The 18,772-nt window shown below is 35.5% G+C and overlaps 1 protein-coding gene across 1 annotated transcript; it reads left to right on the top strand.

The window, feature by feature from the left end:
- Nucleotides 1-10,210: 10,210 nt before the first annotated feature.
- LOC136209852 (uncharacterized) lies at nt 10,211-18,306 on the top strand. Its single transcript, XM_066001449.1, has 14 exons — nt 10,211-10,364; nt 11,148-11,246; nt 11,384-11,511; nt 11,989-12,142; nt 12,773-12,882; nt 13,011-13,094; nt 13,172-13,220; nt 13,615-13,706; nt 14,426-14,561; nt 14,801-14,880; nt 14,979-16,204; nt 16,579-16,671; nt 16,747-17,618; nt 17,735-18,306. Exons 2-13 carry the CDS (start codon nt 11,154-11,156, stop codon nt 17,295-17,297), a joined length of 2,796 nt encoding a protein of 931 aa, XP_065857521.1. The 5' UTR covers nt 10,211-10,364; nt 11,148-11,153; the 3' UTR covers nt 17,298-17,618; nt 17,735-18,306.
- The last annotated feature ends 466 nt before the right edge of the window (nt 18,307-18,772 follow it).

Here is an 18,772-nt window from a genome sequence, read left to right as displayed (position 1 = left end):
CTGTTACAGTGTGGGAAGCGATCTTCCCACAAACACTCAGATGCCTAAGTTAGATACTGTAATAATGGTACTCTTGTATTTCTCGAAATCCAACCCCTTCCTCTTCAGCTTTCAACCTATTTATAGGAATAAAGGAGGAAGTTACATGTGAACTATCGGTAAAAGATCGTGCTGAACGTGGGTACAATTATCTAGGACGATAATGGAGTACGTGGGTAGTGGTTATATCAATTGCTCCCCACTGTTATTTTCGGATTATTTTCCAAAATAAGAGTGAGAAAAATAAATATTCTTAACCGCTCGAGAAATGATTCTCAAAAATAGTAGCACGAATCTCCCTGACAGGATTATCGATTTCGTACAAGAAGTAAGAACGGAATAAGTTTTTTTGGAAAATGAATGAAAAATCGGGTTCTTTCCCGATGAAATAAAAAAAATAAAAAAGAAAAGCATCGAACTTCAATGCTTTTTTGATGATTTTTGTTTCGGAATAATCGACCTTCAATGGAGTTTGCGTTTTCTGTTTTTTCCAACAGTTCGAACTTCACCGTTTTTCCGACCTTTTGCGTTTTTTGAATAAAAACGATCCTCGAGGTTTTTACGAGTTCGAACAAAACTCGAACCTCTAACGTTTTTGTGTTTTGAAAAAACGATCCTCAACGTTTTGCGATTTTGAACAAAACTCGAACCTCCAGTGTTTTTGTCGTTTTGAATAAAAACGATCCTCGAGGTTTTTGCGAGTTCGAACAAAACTCGAACCTCTACCGTTTTTTCATTTTGAATAAAAACGATCCTCAATGCTTTTTGCGATTTTAAACAGAACTCGAGCCTCCACCGCTTTTTCGTTTCGAATAAAAACGATCCTCAATATTTTCAAACGAAACTCGAGCTTCTACCGCTTTTTCGTTTTGAAAAAAAAACGATCCTCAACCGCTCTTTGCGATTTTAAACTGAACTCGAGCCTCCACCGCTTTTGTTTCGAATAAAAACGATTCTCAATATTTTCAAACGAAACTCGAGTCTCTACCGCTTTTTCGTTTTGAATAAAAACGATCCTCAACCGCTTTTTACGATTTTAAACAGAACTCGAGCCTCCACCGCTTTTTTGTTTCGAATAAAAACGATCCTCAATATTTTCAAATGAAACTCGAGCCTCTACCGCTTTTTCGTTTTGAATAAAAACGATTCTCAACCGCTTTTTGCGATTTTAAACAGAACTCGAGCCTCCACCGCTTTTTCATTTCGAATAAAAACGATCCTCCACGTTTCGCAATTTTGAACGAATCTTGAACCTTGACCCTTTTTTGCGTTTTTTCTATTTTGAGTGTGGATCGATCCTATGACATTGTTGCGATTTTTGACAGAACTCTAGCCTCCACCGCTTTTTCGTTTCGAATAAAAATGATCCTCAATGCTTTTTGCGATTTTAAACAGAACTCGAGCCTCCACCGCTTTTTCGTTTCGAATAAAAACGATCCTCAATATTTTCAAACGAAACTCGAGCCTCTACCGCTTTTTCGTTTTGAATAAAAACGATCCTCAACCGCTTTTTGCGATTTTTAAACAGAACTTGAACCTTGGCCCTTTTTTGCGTTTTTTCTATTTTGAGTGTGGATCGATCCTACGACGTTCTTGCGATTTTTGTCTTTACAAAAAATCGAACCCGCAAATGTCTTTTGCGATCGAACCTCAACGCTTTTTGACGATTTCCATGGTTTGAACCTTTTCATTTTTTCGTCTTAATCATTTTTTAACTTTTCTTCTACAGCTGGCTTACTTCGTCTGAGGTAAATTCCTCTTTGAGGTAGATTCCTCTCTAATGTAGATTCTTTTTTGCAGGAAGCTCAGCGTGAAAGATGCTTTTGATCCTGAACCCTTCTGGATTCAATCATTCCTGCTCCCCAATCACTTGAAATTCAATCTGAATTGAATGTAGATTCCTCTATGAGGTAAATTCCTCTTTGATGTAGATTCCTCTTTGAGGCAGATTCCTCTTTGAGGTAAAATCTTCTTTGAGGTAGATTCCTCTTTGAGGTAAAATCTTCTTTGAGGTAGATTCCTCTTTGATGTAAATTCCTCTTTGAGGTAGATTCCTCTTTGAGGTAAATTCTTCTTTGAGGTAGATTCCTCTTTGATGTAAATTCCTCTTTGAGGTAGATTCCTCTTTGAAGTAGATGCTTCTTTGAGGTAGATTCCTCTTTGATGTAAATTCCTCTTTGAGGTAGATTCCTCTTTGAGGTAAATTCTTCTTTGAGGTAGATTCCTCTTTGATGTAAATTCCTCTTTGAGGTAGATTCCTCTTTGAGGTAGATTCTTCTTTTGCAGGGAGCTCAACATAAATAATGCTTTTGATTTTATTTTGAACCTGAACTCTTCTGGATTCAATCATTCCTGCTCCCCAATCACTTGAAATTCAATCTAAATTGAATGTGATTTTGATGAACTTTATTGATATTGCTTTAATAGAAATAACTGCGTGCACTTTGGTGAAAACATTTAGCTTTTTTCTACACCATGTGTCTTAACAGCCTTGATAACTGCGTGCACCATGGTGAAAGCGTTTTGCTTTTTTCTACACCATGTGTCTTAACAGCCTTGATAACTGCGTGCACCATGGTGAAAGCATTTTGCTTTTTTCTACACCAAGTGTCTTAACAGCCTTGATAACTGCGTGCACCATGGTGAAAGCGTTTTTCTTTTTTCTACACCAAGTGTCTTAACAGCCTTGATCGACGCTTTTTTGATGATTTTTGTTTCGGAATAATCAACCTTCAATGGAGTTTGCGTTTTCTATTTTTTCCAACAGTTCGAACTTCACCGTTTTTCTGACCTTTTGTGTTATTTGAATAAAAACGATCCTCGAGGTTTTTACGAGTTCAATGAAGGTTGAACGTCCCTGGATGAAGGTTGAACGTCTCTAGATGAAGGTTAATCCTCAAGGAAGATCAACCTTCATCTAGAGACGTTCAACCTTCATCCAGGGACGTTCAACCTTCATCCAGAGACGTTCAACCTTCATCCAGGAGGTTCGATCCTCAAGGAACGTCGACCGTCATCATCCTGATTAGAAGGACCGCCTTCCTTCAGAAGTTCAACATTGATCTCACATTATACAAATTTATTGTTTAGTTCAGGCTACAACAATATACACACACATACAGTTAGGTTATAGAGAGGGATTCCCTTACTTTTTATTCTAAGGGAAGAATAGAGTTAATCTAATTAACAAACAGTATTAGAGTTATTTAATTAACTTGTTTAATTAAATTAAAATACTAACACCCCTTTCTCTCACTGCCCCACCGTTAACGGCTCTCTCTCTATCTCTTTTCTTCCAATTCACGACTTCTTCCCCACCATCAATCACCGATTCACAGCTCTCCTTTTCTCTCTCTTCCCCACCGTTAATCACCGATTCACGACTCTCTCTCTTTTCTTCCAATTCACGACTTCTTCCCCACCATTAATCACCGATTCACAGCTCTCTCTCTCTCCACTTATTCTAATTCACGACTTACTCTCCTTTTTCCCTTTGAAAGATTCACGACTCCCCGAGCCAAAAATCACAAATCGGTGAGTTTCCTTGAATCATCTTATTTCTATAAACAATCACCAGGTCACGAATGTCTTATTTCTAGGAATCGTCTGATTTTTTTTATATTGCGTATAGACTGCATTTTTACTGGGTATGATTTTTATTGCATTTGACTTTTATGCATCTGATTTTGTCCATTATTATTCCTATGTTCCAATTATCTAAAAACGATTCATATACTGATTTGTTTAAAAAAACATATCCAAGAGAGTAGAATTATATGAAGAATGTTCTGCTTGTCGTATTCAGCAGCAGAGCAATCATTTTCAACTCTATCTTTGACATTGTTTTGCATTTCACGGATGAGCTTGAACTGCACATCGGTTTGGAATAGAGCAAGGGTTATCTCCTTCAAGCACGAATCAAGTAATTTCGGAAGCTTAATATCAAACTTATGGTTTATTGTATGCTTTTTGAGATTTATTATTAACACAAGGTGGAAAGGAAGATCATGGTGGAAATGTTTGTACTGCTGTGTTTTGTTTTGCTTGATTATCTGTAAGTTAAAACTAATTGATATATACCGGTGGCTCAATAATGTCAATTTTATTTTATTTAACTAAATTCATAGGATCAATGTTTGGGCAATTACTGAATCTTATGTTTAATGTTCTTATAAATTATAATGATGCAACTTGAAAGGCATTTGCAATTTCATTTAATTGTTTTGTTTTCTTTACTATACCAATTAAGTTGAAGTGAAGATAGGTAGCTCTCAAGTATTTGTTTAATTTTAGCTCGAATTTTACTTTGTCAAACTGTGGAATTCAACTTCTCATAGGCTCCAAGTGAGTGAGTTGCATTAATCTCTTGAGAATGTTGATCTAATGCCTTAATTTTGTCTTAATTGGTATTCTAATTTGTGCAGGTTTGAATTACAATCCAATGAGCATTATGTTCATAAATGTGCCTGCAACTTCACATGCATTTTACAACTTCACTTAATTGTTTTGTTTTCTCCACTGTACCAATCAGGTTGAAGTAAAGATAGATAGCTCTCAAGAGATAAAATATTGGCCAACTTCGTCATAGAAGCTGCAATATATGACACGGGAAGCTGGTACCGTAGTGATGAATATGCTAAACTGATTCCCTCAAAAGTGGCCGATTTAAGGCTCATTCCCTCCTTTGATCCAATTCTGGGATTGCTTGCTTATGTGCTGGAAGGAGGAATAGAAAAACCAAGGCTTTGGTCGACAAACAAATTAGTTAGCTATTATTATTATGCAGAGTGAATTCCTAGGTGGTCTACATTATGATTTCTTTTTTAGTTTGCTATTATTATTATGCAGAGTGAATTCACAGGGTGGTCTAGATAGTGTCTCAGACTCAAGTTTATACCCTTCAATTATTTGTCTTGATCGAGTTCCATGTTTCAATTAATAACCTTTCTCACTTTGATAGCAACATACATACTTTTATCCCAAGGAGCATTGCATATATAAAAAAACGGTACTTTCATAAAAACAACATTTGGCTGAGCATCAGTTTCTGTTTTTTTAATTTCTTTCTCAACAACCGTTATTCGCCCAAAATCAATAGCTTACAGCCGGTACAAAGGACCATCACTTTGTTGAAGATCTTGAGCCACCTAAAAAAGGTGCTTAGATTTTGCAAGAAACTGGCCCTAGAAGCAATTCACTTCTAAAATGGAATTGTAATCAGAATTATAATTACATCCAGAGATTCATCATAAATTCGTCTTAATTTACCGGTTCTGAACCAAAATACATGTATCCTACGATTAGGTGATGTAGTAGAGAATTGACTGCCATCTGTACTCACATGGTACCAACATTGTAATGCTAACTATCAATATTTTCCTTTTTAAGAATCAAATACTTCCATTATAGCAATCGTATAGATGGATCATCAAAAACCATATTGATGAGAAGCAACAATGTCAAAAATAGTTCACAGCCAGTATCTATACCTCCATTGTAGAAACACTTGTCTTGCATTTCAGAATTTCAAATAAATTGGTGTCACTTTTCAGTTTGAAATACACCCATTAAGAAATAAATGCCTTGACATGATAACATCCACAACATTCCTGCTATGATCCAAGCCATACGTGAGTGGTCAAACAAAGATTAAGTATGATATTTAAAGGGTAAAGGGAACATAATTGCACTGTATCTCAACATCTGAAACTTCTCCCACTTGAGAAGTAAATTGACAGACAAACTAGTTTTATCAGAATTCTTATAAACAAGCATGTAATTTCAGCTAGCTAAAAAGTATTTATGGACTCAACTTTCTGACTCCAGAAAATTTCTCCTCATCCTAACATATCCTCCCCAAACAATATTATTTTACTCGCTCTCGACTTCATCTTCGTCCTCGTTTGATAAATACCTACATTAGATAAAAAGAGATACATATATATCAAATACTAATACACGAAAATAATAGAAGGATGAAAAAGAACATTAAATTTTCTTACTGAAGTGATGGACAATTTCTTTTATCATGAGCTTGACCAACTTGACCGCATGCATTGCACTTTCTAGCTTTTATATTTTTTTTTCTTTCATCATTGCCTTTTCTTTTCCTCCTTTCAGCCTTTTTCCACACCCTTTTGCTCGCACTTTATCTGGCTCATTATAAACATGTTCAAGGCGATTCAAATCGCTTTCACTTGTATTAAGACTGCATAAAGAGCTATTTTTTTCTTCAAAATTTGCCACTCTATCAATTTTCTCATGAATTTCTTGAAGCCCAACTTTTAAAATATTTTTTGCTTCTTCACATATGAAGGCTTTATCAATCAAATCTACACAACCTTTCACTACTTGGCTCCGTTCCAAGATAAATTCTCTGTCATCATTTATAATCAAACCTCCATTACCAAACACGACCCCTGCTTTTGCTTCCTTAGTCCATCTCTTTTGGATGTATTGGTCTGGTAACTTGACGAAATCTTGATATTTAACTAAATAACTCATGATATGCCTACATGGGATGCCAAAGCTCTCTAATTTTCTGCAACTACAAGAAGCGAAATTAAGTTCCTTGTTATATAAAACTTTGCGTCCTTTACTATCTACTCCATTATTTTTTTTAACCGTAAACATCTGCTGATTCTCGGTTTCACTAATAAGCTCAATCTTGTACTTCAAACAAACCCACATTTCATCCTCAAATATGTGATAGATTTCATTCATATAAATCTGAACCATATGATCCAAAAAGTCACGATTCATTTTCAGCTTAGGCGTCTCATTCATATCTTTGATATCTGCAACCAATTCCCCATGGCGTTGTTAAGGACTCTCCTACCAAACCTCACCATAAAATCAAACAAAGAGTTGCTTTTTTTGATATATTTCTTGAAAAATGCATGGCTGGTCTCTGTCCGTTGGCTACTAGACATGTTCGCTGAGAAAACATGATTAACATATGCCGGAATCCACTTGGACCGAATTTTATAGATATTTACCAACCAGTCATTATTGTTTAATCCATCTTCCGCGACAAGTTCTATCCACTTCAGGTCAAACTCTTCAGGACTCTCTGAATTCCACATGCAATCATGAAACTTTCCTTCATGCGTTGCATATCGTTTTGCACCATTTTTTTCTGAAATTTTTGACACAATGCCAAATACAATACATGTGAATAATGCAACAGGAAAACAATACAAACTTAGTTCAACAATGTAATAGGTATTATAGTACTATATATGGATGCATAATAAAAAAATAGGCATAAAGTAATATAAAAAAATAACATGTGCAAGGTATTTGGCAAGGTTGTCGATATGACAATTGTCATTGCTGGGTCTTGATCAGCAATTATCATTTTAGGCGCATCACCGGGCATAGATTCCAAAAATTATTTAAATAACCACACAAAATTGTCAGAATGTTCCCCATTCAATAAAGCACAAGCAAAAACAATAGTTTGTCTGTGAATGTTGACCCCTAAAATAGGCGCAAATATCATCCCATACCGATTGGTGTTATATGTAGTGTCAAAAACGATGACATCATTATAAAATCTATAACTCCGTCTCATCGTTGCATCAGCCCAAAAACAACATGTAATTTTTTTTTATCATCATCCGCATCAATTTTGTAATAAAATGAAGGGTTTTTTTGCCACCTCTGATTCGAAATATTGATGCAATATATCTCCATCGCGTCCTTTTAACTTCAACTGCTTCTATACAAATCCTTCTGTGTGCACCCGGGATTTTCCACCCCCTGCTTGTACTTGGAGAAAATTATATTGCTGATGGTAGGTATATTCACCGTCGACAGTTGTTCATTTAAGGATTTTGCAACATAATAAACTTGTCGATGAGACCGTAGGAAGGGCGTTTTTGATGGGGTTAGTAACGGGTGATTGTGATCCCCATTAAATGTTTTCACTGTAAACAAATGTTTTTTTATTTCTCACGACCACCAATTTAGCGCTACAACCAGCTTTGTATTGTCCCTGACACCTTTTGGCATCAACATTACTAAACTTTTTGGATTTTCCTTCCTTTGAACATACATATTCTTTCCTAATAATTTGTCTCGTGCCTTTTTTTTTTATCTTCGACGAAGACATTCGAACGCTAAATCCAACTTTTTTGGCATAAGCATTATAGAATTTATAAACATCATCTAATGTTTCAAATTCTTTTTCTTTTGTAGGCTTAAATTGACCACTTACCTCTTTATTGTCGGCATCTTGTTCTCCTCCGACTCTTCATTATTCATAATATTATTGCTCAAATCATGAATTTGAAAGGTAGAATCATTGTCATCTTCCATCCGTATAAAACAAAAAAAGACCAGGTTATTATTTGATCTAAATAACAAAAAAAAATCAGACCCTTATTTGAACTCAATAGCAGACAAAAAAACCAAACGATTATTTGCTCTTAAAATCATACAAGAAATTAAACGGTTATTTGCTCTCAAAATCAGATAAAAAATCAAACTGTTATTTGCTCTCAGTATGTAGACATCAAATTGGTTCTTGGTGATCAGGTTTCTTAAGCTAGTCCTAGCAATATTACTCGTGGGCTTTCACTGTTGTACAAAGAAATTATAGGTTTACATAGCAACTTCTGCTTTATATTAATGCAAGGGCTGGAGATTTACATACTTCCATTTTTATTCTTTTAAACTCTTCTTTTTCCTTGCACAAACACTGTTCCTAAAGAGGCTAATATTGTTATGTCAATTCTAGTGCAGGTATACTCTGGTTGCATTATGTTGCTGATTTTTTTTTTTTTTTTTTTGCATCAGCATTCTTAATATTTGCTTTATGGTTACATAATACAATTACTTTCCTCATATAATATGAATCGTTTTTAGATAACTAGAACATAGGCAATAATAATGGACAAAATCAGATGCATAAAAATCAAATGCAATAAAAATCATAACCAATAAAAATGCAGTCTATCCGCAATATAAAAAATCAGACGATTCCTAGAAATAAGACATTCGTGACCTCATGGTTATTTATAGAAATAAGACGATTCAAGGAAACTCACCGATTTGTGATTTTTGGCCCGGGGAGTCGTGAATCTTTCAAAGGGAAGAAGGAGAGTAAGTCGTGAATTGGAAGAAGTAGAGAGAGAGAGAGATGTGAATCGGTGATTAATGGTGGGGAAGAAGTCGTGAATTGGAAGAAAAGAGAGAGCTGTGAATAATATATACATAATATTATTGGACAATATCTTTGAAATTAAGGTCTAAAATAAGTTTTTTAGAGTTTAAAATTTATGAATTTGGATCTAATTTTTTTGAATTAAGGTAGAAAAGCATACTTTATTTATGATATATAGTGACATATTAAAATTAATTTTAATAATATGATTTAATTATAATTTTATAACTATGATTTTAGTAAATTTTGTTTTTTGTTTTTTTATTCTTAACACAATTTAGAAAGGGTCAAATACATGAATATCATAATTAAGTACAAAATTACGTATAAAATTACGACTAAATCGTATCACCAAACTTAATTCTTAATATGTAATTAGTTTCTATATATTATGAGTTTACACAATAATTTAAAAAATATAGACTCCAATTCATAAATTATAAACATAGAAAATATATTCTAAACTTCTAATTTATAAATTCTAATCTTTAAAATATATTAAAAGTACTAATTTTACTAGTTTAACATAATTCAAAATCATTACTTGACATAATTGTAGATAGTTTTTTAAACGCGAATTTATAAATAAATTTCCCATTGAGAAAAGGAATTGAGTTCTTTACATGAAAATGATAAATGAAATAATATTTATTATTTTCTTAATGTTGCTAATTTAATTCTCAACATATCAAAATAGTAACTTTTATCTTACAAATATCAAATTAATTTTCTATTTTTTTTAATTAGAATGGAAGCCAAAAAAAAAAATTAGAGAAGGTGTTTTTATAGCAATTTTGGATCTGACATAATTCAATTAAATTATTGACAAAGTTGTATATAAGATTTTAAACTTGAATTTCCGTTTAAATTTCCCAAACGAATTCCCATTATAAGCCCAAGGCCGAGCCCATATTGAAAGAGAAGGCCGGAAGAGGATTTTATTGACAGGTCAGAAATATATAAAACATCAACACAGCCAATCCCAATCCATAGCCATCAGCTACAGCAACAGCAGCAGCAGTACCACCACCAACAAAAACCCACCTATCTATCTCTCTATCCATCACACAGTATTCTCACTCTCTCTGCCCTTTTTCCTTTCTCTGCTTTCATCCTCCTCACGGCCACAGACTCCTCATCTCCTCCATTCCTCTCTGTAACTTCTCCTTCTCTTTCTCTTTCAAATCTGCCTCTAATTGCATAACGAATCGTTCATTTCTTTCCTTTTTCTGTTTTTTTTTTTCGTTTATTTCGTCTCATGAATCGCCTGCTGTATAATTGAAAATATGTTCCAGTTTTGAGCTCATGTTGTTTTTCTTCTGTTTTGCATCTTGAAATATTGCAATTGCTATCCGGATTTTCGGATCTTTTTTTATTTTTTCGTTGACTGATTGGTTTAGATTTATTTATTGTGTGTTCATTAAAATTCGTTTTGGTATCGACTTTGTGAACTATTGATTTGAAGGATGCTGACTGTTTTCTTCTACCGCGTTGATTCGATTGAATGTTTTAATATGTTGAGTTAAGACTGTGTTTGGTTCTGAGGAAGAACAGTTGCGTTTAATATCGTTTTATTCCTTCCTTTACTTATATTTGAACAAACAGCTGAAGAAGGATGTGTAAAACTGAGTGTTTTGAGCCATTTGTTCCTTTTTAGCTAGTGTAGATTGGAATAGCTAGTTCTGTAAAAGATGTGTTGGTCTAGGGCATATTTACATGTTTATAGGAAGGTGAGTAGATGGCGATTGTTTGTAAGGGTAATGTAGGAAAATCTAGTAACGTGGGTGAGTTGTAGGTGAGACAAAACTTGAGCTTCATGCTCAAAGTTGTTTTAATCAACTGATTTCACGCTGATTCGTTCTTCCTTGCTTGCATAATGTTGTTAAAATAGCCAGTATTTTTTACTAACAGTCTTATGGTGCTCGATCTTGAATGTTAGGCAACCATGAGTGACAAGGGAGACAAGTTATGCCCGCTGTGCACAGAAGAGATGGATTTGACTGATCAACAATTGAAGCCATGCGATTGTGGTTATGAGGTTGGAGCTCTAGATTACCCTATCATGAAGCTTGAGCTTCTCAACGTTTGGGATGTTCTATTAGCACTTCCATATATTCTTGATGTTGGAAATTTCTGTTACCTGCCTGTTTATTCACATCTTTTATTTGTTCACAGATTTGCGTTTGGTGCTGGAATCACATCATGGAAATGGCTGATATGGATAATTCTAAGGGTCGCTGCCCAGCATGTCGTTCATCTTATGACAAAGAAAAAATTGTTGGGATGACTGCAAATTGTGAAAGGTTATTATGTTTTCATGTAGTCAGTAGCTTCCCTGTTAATATGTAGGCTTAATGCATATTTACACCCTTAAACGGCACTTTTTGCCTATTGGCACCCTGAACTTTAAAAACCTATCACACACAGGCTTTAAAAACCTATCACACACTTATAGTTGGCTCATTCGGACCTTCTACACACAAAATCGTTGATCCATCATCTTTGACGGATGAGGTGGCATGCATGCTATGGAAAAAAAGAAAAGCGCGTGAGTTTGTTCTGTATGCCGACTCATCTGTTAAAGATGACAGATCAATGATTTTTTGTGCAGGAGGTCCGAATGAGCCAACTATAGGTGTGTGATATGTTATTTTAAAAGTTTAGGGTGCCATTAGGCAAAACTTGCCAAGTTTAAGGGTGTAAATATGCATTAAGCCTAATATGTACTAGCAGCAATTGTTAAAATTAACAAAATGACACTGCATTCTTTTCTTCAACAGATTGGTGGCTGAAATAAATTCTGAAAGAAAACTGAAATCACATAAGGTGAAGCCAAAACTATCTGAAGGAAGGATGCATCTTACCAATGTCAGAGTTATTCAGCGGAATCTAGTGTACATAATTGGATTACCACTCAACCTTGCAGATGAAGCTGTTAGTAGTACCCATGTTCATGTCATTATTCTGTGCTTGTGGAGTTAATTTTTTGCTTGATTTAGCATTTTCGTTTTCTTGATATATATTTCCAATTCCTGGCATTTGAACATGAACTTTTTTTTTTTGGATTAAACCCCTATTTAGCCCTTGTGCTATCCAAAATCTTGTCTTTTGCCCCTTGTGATATCATTTGGTAATGTTTGGCCCCTGAGGTATTCACGTAGGTGACATTTAACTTGTTTTGGATGGAAAATTAACCGATTTATTAATTTTTTGCCACATGGCACAAATTTTGACAATTGGCATGTACACATAACAATTGTTTTAATTCTCTTTTTGCTGTATAGACTTAATATGTGGATAAATAAGGGATTAATTTTTTCTTATTTATCCACGTATTAAATCTATATGGTAAAAAAAAAATTAAAACAATTGTCATGTATACATGCCATGTGGCAAGAATTAACAAATCAGTTAAATTTTCATTCAAAATGGGTTAAATGTCACCTATGAGAATAGGTCAGGGACCAACTTTTACCAAATGATACTACAGGGAGCAAATGACAAGATTTTGGATACACAAGGGCCAAATATGCCTTTATTCCTTTTTTTCCCCTCTGCTTCCAGCTTCTTCAGCGAAGAGAGTTCTTTGGTCAATATGGGAAGGTGTTGAAGGTGTCAATTTCTAAAACAGCTACTGGGGCTATTCAACATTCTGCAAACAACAGTTGTTGCGTGTAAGCAACTTGGCTTTTGCTTGTCAAAAATGTTTTCCTCCCTCATCTATCTTTTTAAGTGAGCTGATAGTCCTATATTTAGAATGGAGAAAGCTATTGTTAAAATTGGTTTTCCTTTTTCATGTTAGGTATATAACATATTTAAAAGAGGAGGAAGCTGTGCGGTGCATTCAGTCAGTGCACAGTTTTGTATTAGAAGGGAGATGTTTAAGGTAAGCACGTGGTTCTTCCCAATTTTATTTGGCAGCAGATGCTATTTTGATGTATTAACAAGAAATTTCATTTTTAGGGCATGTTTTGGAACCACAAAGTACTGTCATGCATGGCTGAAAAACATGGTATGTTATCATTGCCCCTCTACTTCTGTGCACTTCTTCACACTACACAGTACACTCGCAATATCCGCACATTATGGTCACAACAGAACAAACTCATACAACACATTGCAAGTTCCAGGATTCCTCTCTAAGAATTCCTACCCTTTATGAGTTTTGTGGAAGTATAAGGTCCTCTTGTTGTGAAACTAGGCCTGGCTTTCTCTTTAACTAGACAAACTTTACTTGCAAGTTACAAATTATCAAGTCTACCTATTCAAAACTGTGTTCCAGTAAAATATTTTGGCAAAGGAAAATGAAATGCAATATCTTTACAATTTTTTTTTCATTTTTCTTATACTTATGCAAACTAATAATTCACACTTCCTAAGCATGATCAGTGCTTCTGTTGATTCAGCCTTGCAGCATTCCTGATTGCTTGTATTTGCATGAATTTGGCTCAGAGGAAGATAGTTTTACAAAAGATGATTTAGTTTCTGCATTTACAAGGTATGTTTATTTATGGTTGGTGGTTATATCTAATCTGTATAAAGGATTTCTTTGGGCAACAACCAGATAAACTAATTTACTGGGAACAGGAGGAAACTCATTATGATATAATTATAATGTGTGGCATTATTTTGTTAATTTCTTGCTATATTAGTTGTATTTCAGATATAAAACATTGTAACTTTATCCCAAAAGGGAAACATAGTAGAGCAGACAAAAATTGGAGTCTGAATAGAGTAAGATACAGATGCTTTGAATTGACACTCACTCTTGCAACAGCTAGATTAGATGGTTTTATGGTAATGAGATGTATGTGGTGTTTCAATATGAAGAAAAGCTCTGCGGTACATTGTTTTATTGCTACGGCATTTAGTTTTGGATCATTCCCTTCCTTGCTGCCAGCAGCAGTAAAGGAAAAAAAAAAGTTCATCTACCAAAAGTAAATAGTAAACTAGAAACAGTATGAAAGTTGTTAGGAATTAAGGCCTAACGTGTTAGTTGATTAACTCATTACGAAGCCTTCTGCTATTTTAATTTGCTGTTAACCTTTATTTAATTTGGCTCACTTTGCCTTGGAACTATCCACACCACCAGTGTCTGCCTTCTTATCCCGTATCAAATTGCATTGTTTTAGAATACCTTATTAGCTGCATATGTTCTCCCTATGTACTAGCTATAAGCCTATATCTTACGTGTGTCAATTCATCATGGTGATAAAGGAGTAGAGTTCAACAAAATATTGGTGCTACAAATAATTCACATCGATCAGGAACTGTTTTACCACCTCCAGCAGATGAGTATTCAGACAGAAGTGCGTCATCGATGACCATACTTGATGGCACTACTTCTTTAAATGTAAGACATCAGTTATGTTATTATTGGTTATTAATTGCTGATAATCATTACATTATGCAATATAATTCTGATAAGATTAGGATTGGGTGTTTTTTAGAATATGTATATATATATATGCACGTATAGCATTTCTAAGTATGGGAAAGTTTCAATAAAGCAAGAATTTCAGATACTTTGTTGTGGGAGTTGATTAATGCCGTTTCTGACAACTTGGTGATCTTGTTATTTCTTTGCTGCAGAATACTGCAGACTGTGACAAAGGATCTCATGTTGATAGTGGTACCGAAAGATCTAACATAAATCCTGGGGCAGCCTCATGGTATAAAGATATTTTGACACATGGCATTGTGAATTGCATCTTACTTTATATGTGGTATTCCATATTTTTCCTTATAGCTTCTCTAATTATTTCGCTAGGGTCACACGGATCTCGTCCAATGTGCCATTGGCTAAAAGTTTGTCAGCTTTGGATGGAACTCTCAGTCATAAGCCTGAAACATCAAGCATTCCTCAACTTCTTGCTTCAGAAGCTGTGAGCATGAAAAGATCCAATAACATAAAAAGAGCCACAATGGCTGAAGGAAGTTGTGAAGTAGATTCAACCCTAATAACATCTGGTCCTGCTGTTGCCAATTCTTGTGCACTTGCCAATCCTCCATGCTCTACGGCTCTATGTGTGGATACAGGTTTTCAGGGATTGAGCTCTGCCATATCTTCAGTTAACATTGCTAATCATCATGCGGAAAAGAATGCTAATACTGTTATTATGGGTAGTTCAACATATAATCACAATGCACCTATGAGTCGAGGTTTGCAACAGGATGTAAACCTTCTTCAACTTGAGCCTTCAGTCTCATCGGCACCAAGAGAAAGCTCAACTGTTCAGAATTTGTTAAGTTTTGATGATCTGGAGCTCAAAGGTTCTAGAGACACCCATAGTCTACCATCAACATCCCGTGTACGTTCTTCAAGGAAAAATTTGAATATTTCAGGCTCTTGTTCTTGGCAGGAAGGGGAGAGTAATCAAGAAAGTAACATCGATCCACATCGAAGCACTGCCCCTGCTAAAAGTGATGATACTGCATTTCCACTGAGACCTCACAAGCCAGAACTGTCCAATGGGTTCTTTGACAATCAATCAGATGGCCATCTGGAAATGGCTAGTTGTACTAGTGGTTTGCCTGACATGGGATTAGAGAAGTACTTGAAAGGATGTGACATTGCTCAAAGTAGTGCTGACAATAAAGTTGCTCCGGATATAGGGGAAAACAGCATCATCTCAAGTATTCTGTCCTTGGATATGGATACATGGGAAGATACATTGACATCACCACAGAGTTTATTCAAATTGCTGGCTGAAACCGATAAGCAACATGGTTCCCTCAAAATGCCAAGTCTAAGAAAAGCACAGGAGAGCAGCCAGTCAAGGTTCTCTTTTGCAAGACAAGATGATTTCTTTAACCAAGATTCTACTTTGGAGCATTCTCTTGCAAATGGAATGAATTATTCTTCTGCTTCTAATCATTGCTATGAGAACAAGGATCTTTGCATGGCTAAATATAATGATATCTCTTCATATGGTGGTTCTGTGAATTCTTTTGATTCTCTCAGCAGCCATCCTTTCCCAACTTCTAAATATTCTGGTGATTACTACCTAACTTGACATGTCTTTCTTTCATTGTTTTAATTGCTGGTTTCTTCTTCTGTTATAAAACTTGCATGATCATTTTCGTCCAGATGTCAACTAGTTTTGGAATTATTAAAGTGCTAGAATAGTCATAGCTACTGCTTGTTATGCAATTCTAGCAACACAATGAGTTGGACAGAAGTAGAAGGATGATTATTTTGGGGATACCATATGCCACACCTTTTCCCCAAAAAATTAACAAAATCCAAAACGAAGAGGGAAAAGAACATTCGCAGAATGAAGTCATGTGCAGTGATTTCCTTAGATCCCAATTCCTTGTTAATTTTATACTCTTATTTTTGAAACTTGGCAACTTGTTTATTGTTGCAGCTTCCAAGACTCCGACTTCTCCACCTGGCTTTTCTCTTCCAAGTAGAGTGGTACCACCTGGGTTTCCTACTAATGGGGCAATAAACTATGATGGTTTGTAATCAAGGTTTCTTATATTTGCACAGTTTTTTTACTGGAAGAATTTAACGGGTCGCTTTTTTTCTGCAGCAAACCATTTGATGCGAAACTCTGTGCCGTCATCTAGGAATGTTAGAAGCTCTGTTGATTTTGATTTCGTTGATCCTGCAATAATGGAAGTTGGTAGTGGGATGCTGGCAGCAAGGGTCAAGAACCCAAGCTTTGATATGAGACCAGCTATGTCACCACGTGTTAGTCCACATAATCATGACACACAGTATCAGATGCTGATGCAGCAGCCAATATCTGTCAAGCAGAACCATAGGTTTCCAGATCACTTCAGGAATAGATTCTCTCCTCAAAATGATGCTTATGGTATTTCAACTATGCTTATGGGTGAATCCCCTCCCAACAATTCATCTCCGTTCTCCCAAATGACAGCTCAACATGTCAGAAACTTGAACATGCCAAGTAGCTGTTGGGTTGGTTGGGATGAAATGAAGAGTGGGAATAATCTGGGTATGTCTGAATTTCTCATCAGTGGGAGAGCGGGATTCGGCAAAATCATCCCTAGTCCTGAGGAGTTAAAATATCAAATGTCTGGTTCCAGCAATCTATACAACAGAGGATTTGCATTGTAATTTCTGTTCATATTTGATGTCCTCCTTGATGCTTGTGTGGCTCGATGATATGGATGAGGTTGGTGAAATTTCCTGTACAGGGTTTGTTGGTGAAATGCCCAGTAAGCTGCATGCTTTTCCATCTCTACCTATTGACAAAGTTCTGTTCCTGCAAAGTTGGAACTGGGTTCAAGGATCTATTTGCCAGAAGTAGTAGTGTCCTAGGATTGACATGATTGTTCCTGTCACCCATTCATTGTAGGTTCCAATTGAATTGTCGTTTCACTTTGGACGTATTCATTGATTCCATGCTGATGAATCACCTTTACACCCCGGGTAAAGGTAAATGACATGCGCCTAGTTACCATTTTTGCATTTGTGTTGTCTTAACCATCATTCTCCATTCATATTTCTTGAAGTTTCAGCTGGTTTTGTTAAGCTTGCATATTTTTGTGCAGGAAAATGGGAAGAGCAATGCGTGGCAGTTACATAAGGTGGATGAACTGAAGTCCTTTTGCTCGTCAACTGAATGTTAAAAGGGAATTCAAATTATCATCATTAGTCAAGTAAACGTTGTTGTCGTGTGATCGAGAGGTTACGGGTTCGAGTCTTAGGAGCGGCCTTTTGCCAAAAAAAATTGGCAGGGCAAGGCTTGCTCCCAATACACCCTTGTGGTGGGACTCCTCCCCGGACCCTCTCTTAGCAGGGACGCGTAGTGCACCGGGCTGCCCCTTTTAGTCAAGACAAATAGGGACTGATTCAGAAGGTTGGAACTGGAATTTAGATGACTTCGAAGTCCGAATAGTGGAGAAGGTATGCTTTAATTTCGACTGATAGATAGATTATAGATATTCTATATCAATTCGAGCAATGCTGCATTTAGGCTGGTTATTGGATTTGTTTTCCATCTTTAAGTAGGCGATTGAATCTAGTTTTCTTCATTTTGACCTTTAGCATATCATGTAAATGTGGTTTCATGGAGTTGCTTGGTTATTGAACAAATACATATGCAATCATTAGCTGACTTTTACTTTTTTTTTTTTTTTAATTTAAATGATCTCACCTTGTTAGTTAAAATTATGATGTAATTTTGATTAAAAAAAATATATGTTTCATCATTATGTTTAGTTAATTGAAAATTATTTAAGTATAATGTTTTAACCATTCGTATAATTTTAACACTAATGCAGCAATGCAGATTATTTGGATATAGTAAACACATGTTTAAATGATCATATGGTACTAGTTTTATTATAACCATTACTGCCATAGCCACTGCTGTGGTTGCTTGCAAATTGGAGTGTCAAAACGGGTTAGTGTGTCGTAATTAATTATATTATGAGATCTATATATTCTATGTGATTATATATTGATAATTGATAGAAATGCAATTAGAATGGTAATTGTGTCAAATGAACCACTCGCGAATCGCGTGGAGCGGGTAGTCTCTTTGTAAATCGTGTTGGGTCATAAATTGGAAGAAAATCGTCACTTTC

The sequence above is a fragment of the Euphorbia lathyris genome, chromosome 10, assembly GCF_963576675.1.
Source record: "Euphorbia lathyris chromosome 10, ddEupLath1.1, whole genome shotgun sequence".
Classification (NCBI taxonomy): Eukaryota; Viridiplantae; Streptophyta; class Magnoliopsida; order Malpighiales; family Euphorbiaceae; genus Euphorbia; species Euphorbia lathyris.
This window is presented reverse-complemented; position numbering and strand designations above follow the sequence as displayed.

Coding starts and splice junctions, on each gene's coding strand:
- LOC136209852 (XM_066001449.1), top strand. CDS start 11,154: ATGAGTGACAAGGGAGACAAGTTATGCCCGCTGTGCACAGAAGAGATG. Junction 11,247..11,383: donor CATGCGATTGTGGTTATGAG/GTTGGAGCTCTA, acceptor ATTTGTTCACAG/ATTTGCGTTTGGTGCTGGAA. Junction 13,095..13,171: donor TTAGAAGGGAGATGTTTAAG/GTAAGCACGTGG, acceptor TTTCATTTTTAG/GGCATGTTTTGGAACCACAA.